At 37.2% G+C, this 17,639-nt stretch overlaps 1 protein-coding gene across 2 annotated transcripts in view; it reads left to right on the forward strand.

Moving 5' to 3' along the window:
• Positions 1 to 17,639, forward strand: part of calcrl2 (calcitonin receptor-like 2) — a 57,599-nt gene that overhangs the window by 5,090 nt on the left and 34,870 nt on the right. The window contains exons 2-4 of one of the 2 annotated variants that reach the window (XM_079803038.1): positions 7,587 to 7,687; positions 10,137 to 10,302; positions 12,293 to 12,415. In XM_079803038.1, the coding sequence (XP_079659164.1) occupies positions 7,625 to 7,687; positions 10,137 to 10,302; positions 12,293 to 12,415 (352 nt within the window). In that variant the 5' untranslated portion in view covers positions 7,587 to 7,624. The remainder of the gene's footprint in view (positions 1 to 7,586; positions 7,688 to 10,136; positions 10,303 to 12,292; positions 12,416 to 17,639) is intronic. The other variant, XM_079803039.1, reaches the window with a different exon arrangement.

Raw genomic sequence — 17,639 nt, forward strand, 5'->3', positions numbered from 1 at the left:
TTATAGCATATAAAACACCCTGACAGCACTCTAACAACCACCCAGAAAACCCTGGCAACGCCCTAGCAACCACCCAGAACACATTGGAAATGCTCTTATAGCCATATAAAACACCCTGACAGCACTCTAACAACTACCTAGACTACCCTGGCAACGCCCTAGCAACCGCCCAGAACACATTGGAAATGCTCTTATAGCCATATAAAACACCCTGACAGCACTCTAACAACCACCTAGACTACCCTGGCAACGCCCTAGCAACCACCCAGAACACATTGGAAATGCTCTTATAGCCATATAAAACACATGACAGCACTCTAACAACCACCTAGACTACCCTGGCAACGCCCTAACAACCACCCAGAACACTCTAGCAACCACCCAAAACACCCTGGCAATTCCCTAATGACCACCCAGAACATCTTGGTGATAATGCCCTCGCAACCAACCAGAACACCATGGCAACTCCCTAGCAACTACCCAGAACACCTTGGCAATGCATTAGTAACTACATAGAACAGCATGATAATGCCCTAGCAACCAGCCAGAACACCCTGGCAACACACTAGTAACCACTTAGATGGCCTTGGTAATGCCCCAGGGTGTTTTATAGCCATATAAAACACCCTGCCAACAACCTAGACCACCCTGACAGTTCCCTGGCAACCACCAAGAAACTCTAGAAATAACATAGAATACCCTGACAACACCCTAACAACCACTCAAAATACCACTTACATTTTCTACTGCAACCTGGTAACACCCTGGCAATCACACAAAACGCCCCGTCACCACTCTGTCAACCATCCACAACTTCTTGACAACGCCCCAGCAGCCACCCAGAACACCATGGCAACACCCTAGCAACCACCCAGAACATTCTAGCAACCATTCCGAACACAGTGTGTGTCTGTGTGTGCGTGTGTGTGTGCGTGAGTGTGTGTGCGTGCGTGAGTGTGCGTGAGTGTGTGTGTGCGCGTGAGTGTGCGTGAGTGTGTGTGTGCGTGCGTGTGTGTGCGTGCGTGCGTGCGTGTGTTTGTGCGTGCGTGAGTGCGTGAGTGTGCGTGTGTGTGCGTGCGTGAGTGTGTGTGTGCGTGCGTGAGTGTGCGTGAGTGTGTGTGTGCGTGCGTGTGTGTGCGTGCGTGCGTGTGTTTGTGCGTGCGTGCGTGAGTGTGTGTGTGTGTGCGTGCGTGTGTGTGCGTGCGTGCGTGTGTTTGTGCGTGCGTGCGTGAGTGTGTGTGTGTGTGCGTGAGTGTGTGTGTGCGTGTGTGTGTGTGTGTGTGCGTGTGCGTAGTTTTCTGGCTCTCCTCCAATCATACACTGTTATTTTTGGACTCAGCAATGGGAAAATAAAAAGGCTAATTATATTTCAGCAGAAGCGATCAGCACTCGTATACAGCAGATGATGGTTGGGTTCTGTCAGAGAATGCAGACGATGGCCAGAGTTGCTCATGATTGCGTTTGATCATGTTTTGGCAGAGGTTTGCTTGTGTGATGTGAAGAATATGTTCCTATTTTCTGGAAATGTCCTGTGGATTCCTGAGCGTTTGATACTGAGCGAACACTCGGCTCGGACTGAAGTGGACTCTGAGGTGTCTCTGCCGGTTTTGCGGCAGGTTTCTTTTGTGCAGGTGCAACAATGGCTTATTTTTATCCTAATGTTACTGGTCGAGCAGGACGGAAACTCACAGACAGCGCAGGAAATAAGGCCTCTCTTCTATTTCTGCTTCCTGTTGCCCCTCAGAACAGAAATAACCTCCTCAAGACTGGAGGAATGATGATAAACTCAGCTTTGATCACAGGAATAAATATATATTCACATAGAGAACAGATGGAGGAATATTTCACTGTTTTACTGGAGTTATGATCAAACTAATTAGACTAAATATAATAAAATATAAATTCTTATGTTAATTTTTTTTATATATTTTATATATATTTAATAAAATAAATAAATATATATTTTTTATATATTTCATATAATAATTAAATGTTGTATATACATATATATTAATAAATAATGAACAAATATATATATATATATGAATAAATCATATAATACATAATATAAAATACATAGTTTGTATTATAGATTTAAAACATATATTTAATATATTTATTAATATCTATTGTATTAATTATCAACTATTAATATACATCAAAGATCAATGAGATATTTATTTAGTTCTGTGTGTGTGTGTGTGTGTGTGTGTGTGTGTGTGTGTGTGTGTGTGTGTGTGTGTGTGTGTGTGTGTGTGTGTGTGTTAGTGTGCGTGCGTGCGTGTGAGAGTGTGTGTGTGTGTGTATTTGTGTGTGTGTTTGTGTGTGTGTTTGTGTGTGTGTGCGTGCATGTGAGTGTGTGTGTGCGTGTGTATGAGTGCGTGCGTGCGTGTGTGTGAGTGTGTGTGTGTGTTTGTGAGTGTGTGTGTGCGTGAGTTTGTGTGTATGTGCGTGTGTGTGTGTGTACGTACGCGCGCGCGCGTGTGTGTGTGTGTGTGTGTGAGTGTGTGTGTGTCTGTGAGTGTGTGTGTGTGTGTGTATTAACTTAGATATTTAAGAGATATTTATTTAATTCTGCAGAAAAGGATCTAAAAATAGAAAATACTATTTTCCGATATTTTAATTATTAAAAGAAACATCATGCTAGTGACAAAAAACACTATCAGTGTGCACATCATGTAATATTGATTACTAAAATCAATACATTATCATTATTTATTGTAATTTAATATTAAACGTGTGTGTATTTTATGATATTGTCACTGTTGACACCATATGTTACGGTGATTTTACCACGGTATGATTGGTCCGTAAGTGTGGTATAATCACAGTAACTCATGGTTTAGTGCTGTGGATGTTTTCTCATGTCTGCGGAGCCTCTCGTGATCGTGACCTTTGACCTTAAACTCTAGATCTGCATGGAGAGCTCATGGGAAATATTCACAGAGCGTTTGTTTCTGCCCCGTGAGATGCTGTAGAAACTCTAGCAACAGGAAATCAAACACTTCCCCAGAGCCCAAATAACACACACTGTTCACACATCACTTTAACCCAGAGTTTGATTCGTCTAATAGTTTGACCCACGATTATTATGGAAAAACACTTGATGATAATCCCACCCTGTGTGTTTCCTTTCTTTCACTGCAAACACAATAAAAGTGGAGAAGCAGTGACGTGATTGTTGTTAGTTTACCGCTAAAGCGTCCTTCACACTCAATGAACATGAGCCCAGACCGTGGATGTTGTTTTCTTCATTTTAAGCTGAATGTAATGCTCCGTCCTGAGGGCTTCGACCTCTGTGTTTATAGACTGTGGGCGACATCCTCTCCGAAAAATAAACAAGTGTGTTCTCATGAACATCCCAGTCGAGGTTTCACTCAATGTTCAATGCCCTTTACAGCAAGGCAAGGCAAGGCAAGGCAAGTTTATTTGTATAGCACATTTCATACACAGTGACAATTCAAAGTGCTTTACACAGAAATGAAGTTAAAATAGTTATAAGTGAATAAAATAAAAATATATATAGTATAACAGTTATAATAGGAATTAAAAGGAAATTAAAAGGAAATAAAGATAAAGATGAAATCCCCTATCTGGGGTGGAAGAAAATGGAGAGTCAGGTTTACTTTAAAAATATTTGTCAGGTAACTGAGCGTTTAGACATTACCCTTACAGACAAATCTTCCTGGCCTAACTTGAGAGCGTTCTCTATAGATGTTTTACCCGCCAGAGCAGATCTAAACGGGTCTTCCTCGCACCAGAGGGAGTACTCAAAAAAATATTTGTCAGGTAACTGTGCATTTAAACATTACCCTTACAGACGAATCTTCCTGGACAGGTACACCAGGGCTATCTCTACTTTGTTCGACCGTCAGAGCGGATCTACACGGTCCTTCCTCTCACCACCAAGGCTATACAGATCTATCCGTCAGAGCAGATCTAAACGGATCGTCCTCGCACTGGAGGGATTTTGATTTATCGCTCCCCCGTCTCTCAACCTCTTCCACCCAGACAGCCTTAACAAAATAAAAAATAATTAAAAATAAAAGTATAATTAAAAACTAAAAATAAAACAGGGTTAAAATGAAACATAATTAAAGTGCAAGCAGTTCGGACAAAGCACAGAGCACATTCAGTAAATGCATAAGATAAGGTGCAATCAGTCGGACGTACGGTGGCATTGCTCATTCAGTAAATGCACAGCTGAACAGATGTGTTTTGAGTCTGGATTTGAAACTGTTGGAGCACATCTGATCTGTTCAGGAAGCTGGTTCAGCTACGGCTGGCATAATAGCTAAAAGCAGACTCTCCTTGCTTTGAGTGAACTCTTGGTATTTCTAGTTGACTTGATCCTGATGATCTGAGTGATCTGTTGGGTTTGTATTTAATCAGCATATCTGCAATGTATTGAGGTCCTAGGTCATTGAGTGATTTATATACAAGTAATAGTACTTTAAAATCTATCCTAAATGTAACTGGAAGCCAGTGTAAAGACCTGAGGACTGGTGTGATATGGTCATATGTTCTGGTTCTGCTCAGGATCCTGGCAGCAGCGTTCTGTATGAGCTGCAGCTTTCTAATGGTCTTTTTGGGAAGGCCAGTGAGAAGACCATTACAATAGTCCACCCTGCTGGTGATAAAAGCATGAACGAGTTTCTCTAAGTCTTGCCTGGAAATAAAGCTTCTAATTCTTGCAATATTTTTCAGATGATAGTAAGCTGATTTAGTTATTGCTTTGACATGACTACTGAAACTCAGGTCTGACTCCAAAATCACACCAAGATTCCTGACTTGATTTTTTGATTTCAGGCCTTTAGCCTCAAGATATGCGTTCACCTTGAGAATTTCATCTTTGTTTCCTAATGTAGTAATTTCAGTTTTGTCTTTGTTTAACTGAAGAAAGTTTTGGCACATCCAACTGTTAACATCAATGCATTTACATAGAGAGTCAATGGTGCTGTAGTCATTAGGTGATAGGGCTAAGTAGATCTGGGTGTCGTCAGCATAGCTGTGGTAAGCCATTTTGTTATTTTTCATTATTTGGCTGAGTGGCAGCATATACAGATTGAAAAGGAGTGGTGCAAGAATTGACCCTTGTGGGACTCCGCATGTCATGGATGTCCACTCAGACTTATGGTCACCTATACTCACATAATAACCTCTCCCTTCTAAGTATGACCTGAACCATTTGAGGACCATTCCAGAAAGCCCAACCCAATTTTCTAGCCTGTCAAGAAGTATGTTGTGGTCAACAGTGTCGAATGCAGCACTGAGGTCCAGTAGTACCAGAATCAACGTTTTGCCTGTATCTGTATTGAGGCGAATATCATTTATAATCTTTATGAGCGCTGTCTCTGTGCTGTGATGCGGTCGGAAACCAGATTGAAAATTGTCAAAGTATCCGTTTGAGTTCAAGAATTTGTTCAGCTGACTGAAAACAACTTTTTCAATGATCTTGCCTATGAAGGGGAGATTTGAGATTGGTCTGTAGTTGCTCAGTATGGAGTTATCCAGATTTCTCTTTTTCAGGAGAGGCTTAACTACTGCAGTTTTAAGGGAGTTTGGAAAAGTCCCAGAAAGAAGTGAGGCGTTTACCACTTCTAGGAGATCTGCTTCTCAACAGTTAAACACACTTTTGAAAAAAGAAGTGGGGAGTGTGTCAAGGGCGCAGGTTGATGTTTTAAGGTGCTGTACCGTTTCTTCTAAAATTTTACCATCAATTGCTTCAAAATCAGTCATAATAATTTTCTGAGGTTGTGGTCTGATCTGACTCACCTCAGAGCAACTGAAGGATGTGCTGATCGCATTTCTGATATTAATGATTTTCTCGGAGAAGAAGGAAGCAAACTCACTACATTTGCTGTCTGAGAGCATTTCACTGGGAATGTGACTCGGGGGGTTTGTTAGTCTCTCAACAGTAGCAAAAAGAGTGCGTGTGTTGTTTATGTTTCTATTTATAATATTTGAAATGAAGGTCTGTCTAGCTTTGCCTAGTTCCACATTGAAAGCACGAAGACTGTTTTTATAGATGTTGTAATGGACTACAAGTTTTGTCTTTCGCCACAAGCGTTCAGATTTCCTGCATTGTCTTTTCATTAATTGCACTGCTGTTGAGTTTCTCCAAGGTGCTTTTTGTTTGCTACTCTTTTTTCTGACTTTCACAGGAGCAATATCATCAATTACACCCTTAACTTTTGAGTTAAAAGAGTCAAAGAGAAAATCAACAGAGTCTGCAGATATGCTTGGTGTTAGAGATATAGCCTTCATAAACAGCACACTAGTGTTCTCATTTAAGCATCTCTTTTTGACAGAGACAGATCTAGTTTCAATGGCAGGAGAGATTGATATATGAAAGAAAATACAGAAATGATCAGACAGTGCCACATCCTTAATAACTATTGATGAAATATTTAGCCCCTTACTGATAAGTAAATCTAGAGTGTGTCCACGATCATGTGTGGGTCCGTGAACATGTTGTGTCAAATCAAAAGTGATAAGAACAGTCATGAGATCTTTTGTTGTACTGGATTCAGCATTGTCAATGTGAATGTTAAAATCCCCAGCAATAGCAAAACAGTCATACTCAGATGAGATTGCTGATAACAGCTCTGTAAAGTCATCAATAAAGGCCGGAGAATATTTTGGAGGCCTGTAAATAATGATAAGCAGGATGCGTGGTGCACCTTTTAGCACAATGCCCAGATATTCTAGAGACAAATAATCACCAAATGATACTTGCTTACATTGATAGACATCTTTAAATAGAGCAGCGATCCCCCCGCCCCTTCTGACTGGTCTGCAGACACTCATAAAAGTAAAGTTAGGAGGAGCTGTTTCATTGAGGACTGTTGCACTGTAGCTGTCTTCTAGCCACGTTTCATTTAGAAGCAAAAAATCTAGGTTGTTTGTGGATATTAAGTCGTTGACTAGAAATGATTTGTTTTTAAGTGAACGGATGTTTAAGAGTGCTAACTTAACAGTATTAATTTTAATTTTTTCCCCCATAGTAATCTTAGTTTGATAAGTAACAGGCAGCAGATTAGATGGGTTTGCCATACGGCCTGAGAAAGCCTTGGACTTTCTATCACGTAACAGAACAGAAATAGAGAAAGAAGCAGGCACACTGGATTCACGCATGTTTTGTAAACATTTGATAAGATTGCTGTTGACGTTGCGTGGACCCAGAACACGTCACTGAGAGCTGGTATCAGTTGTTTTTGGTGCAGATGGAGGAGGGTGTGTGCCATGGCGTTGTGACCGAAGAAATCTCACAGGAGGAGGGGCAGAGCGAGCTGGGCCCACAGTCTTTGGTGGTTGTGGGGCTTGACGCCTTTTGGTTGATATCTGGGGGCTCGCAGGGATCGAGTGTGATTGTCTGTTTCCAGTATAAACAAAATCCATTTTCTCTGTGAAGCTCAGAAGCGGGGATGCTGTAGCGTCGACTGGTCTGGAGCTACCCCCCCAAAAAAACTAGATTCCACTAGACATAACACAAATTATATTTATTGTTATTTTATGTCCGCAGCACCAAATCCTGATGAAGCAATAATATGTTGTAAAATGCAGATATTTGTCTTTGACCCCAGACACAGATGCTCTCTAGCGCCCCCTGTCTGAGTGGCAGATGTGCGTCATGACAAGAAACCGGTCACTCCTGCTGCTGCTCATTCTGCTTCTGGACACAGAGGTGCGTCAGCTCACAATTTTTTACATTGTTATAGAATCCAAACAAACCACATGAAACTAGAAACGCCCAGATGTATTGGACGATAATCGGTATTGACCGATAAAAGCAAGTATTTTCACTATCCGATTGTTTAAAAACGGCCGATGATCAGGGCCGATTGTATCCTGTCAAGACTGCAACTCATGCTGTATGTGAAGAAAACGTCTTGTGTTGAATTTAGGGCGAGTTATGGCCACAATAACACAAGCTCTATTTGACCCCTAGTTCATGCCAGGGTTGCAGGTCTGCAGTTTTTCCCTAAACCAAACATTATTTGTAGCGCCTCCCGTCCAATAATCGCAATGAGCTTGTGCTCTGTTACTTCTCATAGGAAATAAGTCTCAAGCTTTTAAATTCTGTCCATTCTATCACTAAATTCAAACAATAAGTCGCTGTAGTGCGATTGGGTTTCAGCATATAATTTTCTGAATAATCGGTTTCGGCAGATAATATCATTCTGAATAATCATATCGGTTTCGGCAGATAATATTCTGAATAATCGTTTCGACAGATAATATTCCAAATAATAGGTATCGGTATCGGCAGATAATATTCTGAATAATCGGTATTGGTATCGGCAGATAATATTCTGAATAATCGTTTCGGCAGATAATATCATTCTGAATAATCGGTATCGGCAGATAATATTCTGAATAATCGGTTTCGGCAGATAATACCATTCTGAATAATCGGTATCGGCAGATAATATTCTGAATAATCGGTATCGGCAGATGATATTCTGAATAATCGGTTTCGGCAGATAATATCATTCTGAATAATCATATCAGTTTCGGCAGATAATATTCTGAATAATCGTTTCGACAGATAATATTCTGAATAATCGGTATCGGTTTCAGCGTATAATATTCTGAATAATCGTATCGTATCGGCAGATAATATTCTGAATAATCGGTTTCGTCAGATAATATCATTCTGAATAATCATATCGGTTTCGGCAGATACTATTCTGAATAATCGGTTGCGACAGATAATATACTCCTGCTGCTGCTCATCTGCTTCTGGACACAGAGGTGCGTCAGCTCACAATACAGCATTTATTCATCTTTCAGTTCTATTTTTACATTGGCCAATAATCGGTATATTAATATTCCAAATAATAGGTATCGGTATCGGCAGATAATATTCTGAATAATCGGTATTGGTATCGGCAGATAATATTCTGAAAAATCGTTATCGGCAGATAATATTCTGAATAATCGGTTTCGGCAGATAATATAATTCTGAATAATCATATTGGTTTCGTCAGATAATATTCTGAATAATCGTTTCGACAGATAATATTCTGAATAATCAGTATCGGTTTCGGCAGAGAATATCATTCTGAATAATAATATCGGTATCAGCAAATAATATTCTGAATAATCGGTTTCGGCAGATAATATCATTCTGAATAATCATATCCGTTTCGGCAGATAATGTTCTGAATAATCGGTTGCGACAGATAATATTCTGAATAATCGGTATCGGCAGATAATAGTCTGAATAATCGGTATCAGTATCGGCAGATAATATTCTGAATAATCGTATCGGCAGATAATATTCTGAATAATCGTATCGGCAGATAATATTCAGAATAATCACTATCCGTATTGGCTGATAATATTCTGAATAATCTGCTATCCGTATGGGCAGATAATATTCTGAATAATTTGCTATCGTATGGGCAGATAATATTCTGAATGATCGTATCGGCAGACATTATTCTGAATTATCGTATCGGCAGACAATTTTCTGAATTATCGTATCAGCAGACAATATTCTGAATGATGGTATCAGCAGATAATATAATTCTGAATAATCGCTATCGTATGGGCAGATAATATTCTGATAATCGGCTATATCGGCTTAGAAAACGGTGCATCTAATAGAAAAATACAATAAATTACCTAAAGGGATAGTTCACCCAAAAATGAAAATTCTGTCATAATTTACTCACCCTCACGTTGGTCCAAACCTGTATGAGTTTCTTTGTTCTGCTGAACACAAAAGAAGATATTTTGAAGAGTGTTTGCAACCAAGCAGAGCAACCATTGACTACCATAGTATTTTTTCCCCCTACTATGGTAGTCAATGGTTGCTCTATCTGCTTGGTTGCAAACATTCTTCAAAATATATTCTTTTGTGTTCAGCAGAACAAAGAAACTGATGACAGAATTTTCATTTTTGGGTGAACTATTCCTTTAACATAATAAAATGATGTTATCACTACAGTATCAGTTAATGTTAAAAAGTAATTGTTTTTAATATTTCACATCATCCACATATAATTCCAAATCCACATTAATATTTGTTAATGTCAGTTATTAAAACTGCACTTTTGTTTGTTGAAGATACAAATGAAGCCTTATTGTAAAGTATTATGTCTAATATTGGTTTAATGTGAGCACAGGTGTGTCACTGCGAGGATGTGCTTATAGCGGCGATGATGTCAGACGAGGAGGTGAGCGATATCCCAGCATCCCCTGCTGATCTGAGCGTGTCCCGTGAGCAAATCCTCTCCGCCCAGTTTGAGTGTTACCTCAAAATAATGTACGAGCCTCCACGCAGAGATCCAGGTGAGAGACGGTACTCCGCTTAGTGTTGAGCTCAAACGACACGTGCATAAATTAAGACAATATGCAAAATAGTTAAGCAAGTGAAAAGTGCTTTAGCCATGCAAAACTTGCAAAGAAGGATTTGGTGAATCAAATACTCAGATTTCTAACATTTGTTTTGATATAATCAGTTCCTGAATGTTTTTGCAGCTCCAGTTGAAATGATAATGGATTTCACATCAGGATCGTTCAGTCCACGGAGAAGTTGATAATTGTTTAATGAACATAGATAAAAAATGAGTGCGTAATTGTGTTTCTCTAATTGAATTACTGCCTCTTAATGGCTTGTAGCTATTGCTGGTGTGGAGATAAAACTTCCAGAATCCACTGCAGACAGGAAGTAATGTTAGTGTTTGTTTCCTATGAGAGTTAGAAGGAAAGAAGGTTTCGTCTCAGTGTTTCTGTTTTAGTGTAAAGTTACAAACATCTTTAAAAAAGGATACATTTACTCAAGCAAAATTTGCATAACATATTACTGCTCATTTTCAGTTAATATGTGTACTATATTATTATTCATATTTTTCTTTTTCTTTGGCAACATTGTTAAATGTACATTTAAAAGAAATCTGCCAATTGTAGTGTTATTATTGCTAACTAAAACTATACAAAATATTACTTTTAACTAAAATAGAAAAATAGTTTCCGTTAAAGTTGAAATTAAATAATATAAATATTAGATGAAAAACTGATGATGATAAAGCACAAAATTTAAGGACATTTACATTTTCTAACTAAAATACTATATATATATATATATATATATATATATATATATATGTGTGTATATGTAAATGCATGTGTATGTGTATGCACATTTTCTTAAATATTAACAAAAGCATGTAACAAAATACTTTAAATAAATTAAAACTGAAAATATAAAAATACATTTTAAATATATAGTATAGTAGTAAATAATAATACTAAAATTACAATATTTGGCCATAAAGTTAATTAATACGATTTGTATTATTATTGTATTATCTGAAAACAAGTCAAATTTATTTAGCGTTAAAATAGTTTCCGTTAAAAGCTGAAATTAAATAATACAACTATTAGATGAAAAACTTAAACTTAAATCTTTTTTGAAAAATGTTAAATGTAAATTAAAATTAAATTGAAAATTAAAAATGAGAAATTAAATTAAACAAGTTTAAGCAGTAAAATTACTGAAGCTGAATTAAAGTAAGTGTGTGTATATATATATATATATATATATATATATATATATATATATATATATATATATATATATATATACTTAATTTAATTCAGCTTCACTTAACATTTAAAAATTTAGTGCTTTATCATCCGCAGTTTTTTAAGTTTTTCATCTAATATTTATATTATTTAATTTCAACTTTAACGGAAACTATTTTACTATTTTAGTTCAAAGTAATATTTGTATAGTTTTAGTTAGCAATAGTTAGCAATAATAACACTACAATTGGCAGATTTTTCTTTAAAATGTACATTTAACAATGTTGCCAATGAAAAATTAAAATATGAATAATAATATAGTACACATATTAACTGAAAATGAGCTGTAATATGTTATGCAAATTTTGCTTGAGTAAATGTATCCTGTTATATATATATATATATATATATATATATATATATATATATATATATATATATATATATATATATATATATATATAAACAAAAGCACATAACAAAATTACTAAAAATAAAATTGATAAATGAGCTAATTTAAAATGTATAGTATGGTAGTAAATAAAAAATACTAAAATAACAATCTTTTATTATCTTATTATTATTATTATTATTATTATTATTATTAAGACTTATTATCTCAAAACACTTTTTAATGATTTCACTGGTAAAATAACTTTTCATTGCTGGCTAAAAATGCTGGCTCAAGCTGTAATGAAAATGGCTTTCAGCACGAGCATTAATGTCTGTTGTTTGTGTAAGTTGTTGTTTAAAGTGTCGCCCTCTGCAGGCCCGTACTGTAATCGCACCTGGGACGGATGGCTCTGCTGGGGAGACTCCGCCCCCGGCACCGCCGTCCAGCACTGCCCCGCCCACTTCCAGGATTTTGATCCATCTGGTGAGCTGATGACATCTCTCCACTCACAATAATGCAAAAGAGCCTCTTTATGACACAAATAACTTGAAAACGTCATGATTACCAATATCATATGTACAGTACAGTTCAAAAGTTTGGGGTCTGTAAGACCTATTAACATTTCTGAAAGAGTCTCTTCTGCTCACCAAGGCTGCATTTATTTGATCAAAAATACAGTAAAAACAGTGAAATATTATTCCAATGTAAAAGTCTGAGACCATGTTTAAAATATAATATTGCGTTACTCCCTAAAAAGTGATTGAGTTAGTTACTTTTTATGGAAGGTAATGCGTTACAATATTGCGTTACTCCCTAAAAAGTAATTGAGTTACTTAGTTACTTTTTATGGAAGGTAATGCGTTACAATATTGCGTTACTCCCTAAAAAGTAATTGAGTTACTTAGTTACTTTTTATGGAAAGTAATGCGTTACAATATTGCGTTACTCCCTAAAAAGTAATTGAGTTGCTTAGTTACTTTTTATGGAAAGTAATGCATTACAATATTGCGTTACTCCCTAAAAAGTAAATGAGTTAGTTACTTTTTATGGAAAGTAATGCGTTACAATATTGCGTTACTCCCTAAAAAGTAATTGAGTTAGTTACTTTTTATGGAAGGTAATGCGTTACAATAGTGCGTGACTCCCTAAACAGTAATTAAGTTACTTAGTTACTTTTTATGGAAAGTAATGCGTCACAATATTGCGTTACTCCCTAAAAAGTAATTTAGTTACTTTTTATGGAAAGTAGGGATGCACGATATATCGGCAACATATCGTTATCGGCCGATAAATGATTATTTTTGATGTTATCGTTATCGGTCCAATAAGAAAATTTGACCGATATAGTCAAGCCGATAGATAATGTATTATTTCCTTCAGCTGAGACGGACGCGCTGTCCACCATGATGGGTTTGAATTGCTCTAAATATGTTTGGAATCACTTCGAAAAGGAAAATACAGTTATGTGCAACATGTGCAGCGCAAGTCTTCTATAATCTACATAAAATGATAATGAGAATAGAATAGGCTGTAAAAGAGCGTTGTGTTTCAGCGCGTTTGTTGAGGGAAGAGCGCGCCCACGGAGTTACACCTTCATGACGAGCACAGTCAAGTTCGCTTGTGCATTCACAGCCTTTTGTGCCATTGTAAGTTGTAATATTATATTTATTATTATTCTGTGTATGTAATATCATATAGGATGCGTTTGGTTGAGTTAATAAACGATGCAGTAAAGCACTTCATTGTACCGGTCTTTAGCTTCAGCGCGCGCCCACGGAGTTGCACCTTCATGACGAGCACAGTCAAGTTTGCTTGTGCATTCACAGCCTTTTGTGCCATTGTAAGTTGTAATATTATATTTATTATTTTGTGTATATAATCCCATATAGGATGCGTTTGGTTGAGTTCATTAACGATGCAGTAAAGCACTTCATTGTACCGGCGCGCGCATTTCCAACAGAAATGCACAGCATTAATAACTACTGGGACTGTCCTATACATAACGCAATGAGAATATTTCTGTTATAAAACGTAGTGAATTCTCTGGGTTTAGTTGTTTTTCAGCGCGCTGTTGTGGGAAGCGTCAACAACGCATTCTGACCAGCACAGTCAAGTTCGCTTGTGCATTCGCGTCATTTTAAGCATATGTAAGTCGTAATATTACGTTTTTGTAGTATAAACATCTGATTAAAGTCATATAGGATGTGTTTCGTTAAGTCAATAACCCGCAGTGCTTCACTGTACCGGTGATCATCTTCAGTTTCAGCACGCTCTCAAACAGGGGAAGAGCATCCACAGGAGTTATAACCCTTCACCTATGCGTGATTTTGTGCTAATATAAGTTGTAATATTATATTTATTTTGTATAAATATCTGATTGTTCTCATATATGATGCGTTTAGTTGTTAATTAAACTTCTAAGCGCTTCAGTTTATGGTTGTTCGTTCATTCTCTCCAGCTTCAGCGCGCTCTCAAACAGCAACATTATTCCTAGACTAGACTAATATTACAGATGTTTACTATTACTGTTATATTAAACATATTTTTTTTTTCAAAAACACTGAAGCATTATTTTTTATAATTAGCACTTTTATTGTTCTCGTATCATTTCCATCAACAATATGGTTTGATTAAAACCATTTCTTTATCGTCTGTGCGGAGGTTTTCATGCACTTGCATTCTGATTCTTTATTATGCAGCCTAAGTAATGCTGTTCAATTACTTGTTTGCATTATTTAGGTATATTATTTTTATTTTTTAGACAATATAATTTTTGGTAACATTTTAGAAATAAGGTCTCATTTTATTAATGCATTAACTATCATGAACAAACAGAGAGCAATAACCTTTGTTTCTTTTAGTAATAAAATGTTTGTGTTTTGTAACAGTCCATTCACAGTTCATACCTAATGTTAAAAGACACAACTTTGGGTCTGAATATGTTGAGATTAACATGAACTAATATTAATAAATCCTGTTGAAGTATTGTTCATTCATTGTTGGTTAACTAATACTAACAAAAATTAAACCTTATTGTAAAGTGTTAAAAAAAAATTTGGCCATAGGAGTGTAAAATTAATTTGAAAAGGTAAGGAATCTCACACTGGTTCAAATAGGCTACTGTAGTGTATAGGTTTGGTTTATGTTGAAGTGTTTGGGACATGGCTTTTAATGGTGAGCCTTTTGTTTTTGTAATCAGGCTCTCAGAGTTTATTAAAATTTGTATTTAGATTTATCGGCCAATATATCGGTTATCGGCTTTCAAATATTAAGAATTATCGGTTATCGGTATCGGCCAAAATGTTCATATCGGTGCATCCCTAATGGAAAGTAATGCATTACAATATTGCGTTACTCCCTAAAAAGTAAGTAATTGCGTTACATAGTTACTTTTTATGCAAGGTAATGTGTTACGATATTGTGTTACTCCCTAAAAAGTAAGTAATTGTGTTACTTAGTTACTTATTATGGAAAGTAATGTTACAAAATAAGACTCCATCGCATCAGACTTTTTTGCGTCAGTTTTAAAGCTGACTAAACTTAATGTCCCACGATGGGTTAACGCGAACTCATCAGTCATGATAGCAGCTTCAGAAAGTTTATTCACCTTGTGTTCAGTGAGATATATAGCTACAGCATGAGGAACACAGTGCTTAAACTCCTCCAAAAGCATCAATTCTCTTAACTGATCTTTAGTTGTGACTTTCATCGAATTACACCATCGATCAAACAAATTTTCCTTTTCTCTTGCAAATTCAATATAAGTACACTCGTCAATTTTACTAAAATTTCAAAATTTTTGGCGATACGCCTCAGGCACGAGTTCATATGCGTGTAACACAGCAGATTTCACCACATCATAATCACCACTCTGTTCCAGGGTGAGAGCAGAATACACTTCCTGTGCTTTTCCTGTGAAAACACACTGCAACAGCAAAGTCCAAAACTGTTTCGGCCATTTCAAGGATAGAGCAACACGTTCAAAGTGATAAAAATATTTCTCTATTTCCTTTTCATAAAATGGCGGAACTAATCTCACATTCCGGTGAACGTCAAACACAGGTGATTCAACCGGCCGCGGTACAACAGGAGGGACGTCAACTCGGGCAGCTTCTGCCTCTTTAACTGACAACTCTAACGCCAACTTCCTTAACTGAAACGCTCGATCATCCCGTTCTCTCTCCAACTCAAGTTCCAGTTTTCGCACAACGAATTCTCGCTCTACCGCGCTCTCTTTCATAGCGCGATCCTGACGCTCAGCGCGGATCTTCGCAGAGTCTAAATACAGCTGTTTCTCTTGTTGGGACATATCTAGAAATTTTGATTCACTTTCAATGTCAACCTCACAAGGAGAAAACACAAAAGACTCACTAGGAGCAATAAACTCAGGGTTTACCTCCAAAACTCCCCTCTCTACGAGTGATCGCCTCAACGTAGACACAAGTGTTTCCTTCAGTCGCTTATCATGAGTAGTGAGATCGATACTGAAGCGTTCAGCAATTTGTAACAACTGCTCCTTTGTACACTTCTCAAATAAAGTTTCTGAGGGACAAGCAAAGAAATCCTCGAGCACCGAAGACATTTTGCTTGTACATACACTTATACTACAAAAACACAAACAAAACAACCCGCTCACACACGTGAGATGGTCGTGTTAACGAGAACTACAACTCCCATAAGCCACTGCTTCGAAGCGGAACTACTTCCGTCTATTACGCCACCTACTCATTCACAAACGACTTACCACAAGTCACACATTGTAGGCACGAAGGAAAGAGAATAACGTACTATAAACACAAGCAAAATTACTCACGAATTTTGTAGAATAGGTTCACCTCTATAATCTGAGAAACTCCAGCTCCTATCTGCCAGAAAACACTAACTAATGCCTACCTAGTCTTCGAAGGTGTACCGGGCTCGGGGCGGCATTAAACGCTGAACTCAGTGACGATCAGTCCGACTGAAAGTCCGAAAGCGTACCCCCGACAGAGAGTTAGATCTCCACCCAGGATAACCCTCAAAAACAAGAAAGTAAAATAATAAACAAAACAACAAACAGTGTTCATACACAACCCAGCTGGAAACACTCTAACTAACCAAAGTTCTCAGTCATAAAGATGACCATTCACAAAATAATAACATACTCACCAACATTCCTACACCAAAGGATCCCGGACGAGACACCCAATTTATGTCACGGCCAGCTCGTTCTCGACCGTTACATAAAGAGGATCACACATGCAAAATTAATAGTTTGACTTACAAGATTATTTATTAAACAAAAATAGTGATCCATTACAGAAATATAACAAAGTCTAGGGATTTAAACAATACAGGGGAAAAATAATAATACAATTGGTGAGGAATGTTGAGAAATGATAACTAAACCAGAAAAGTGGAGCAAAATGACTTCTCTGGAGATGTTCCCCCAGAAGAAGTCCTGATGAGCAGGTGGAAACAACTTTTATACCCTCCGCCCACAAATTAATCAATTAGGCATGATTGTCTGCAGCCAATCACACCGTCAGAAAGCAATAGGAGACAGGGTCGTAACAATTGCGTTACTTCCTAAAAAGTAAGTAATAGCGTTACTTAGTTACTTTTTATTGAAAGTAATGCGTTACAATATTGCGTTACTCCCTAAAAACTAAGTAATAGCGTTACTTGGTTACTTTTTATGGAAAGTAATGCATTACAATATTGCGTT

This window comes from Gobio gobio (genome assembly GCF_949357685.1).
Source record: "Gobio gobio genome assembly, chromosome: 21".
Classification (NCBI taxonomy): domain Eukaryota; kingdom Metazoa; phylum Chordata; class Actinopteri; order Cypriniformes; family Gobionidae; genus Gobio; species Gobio gobio.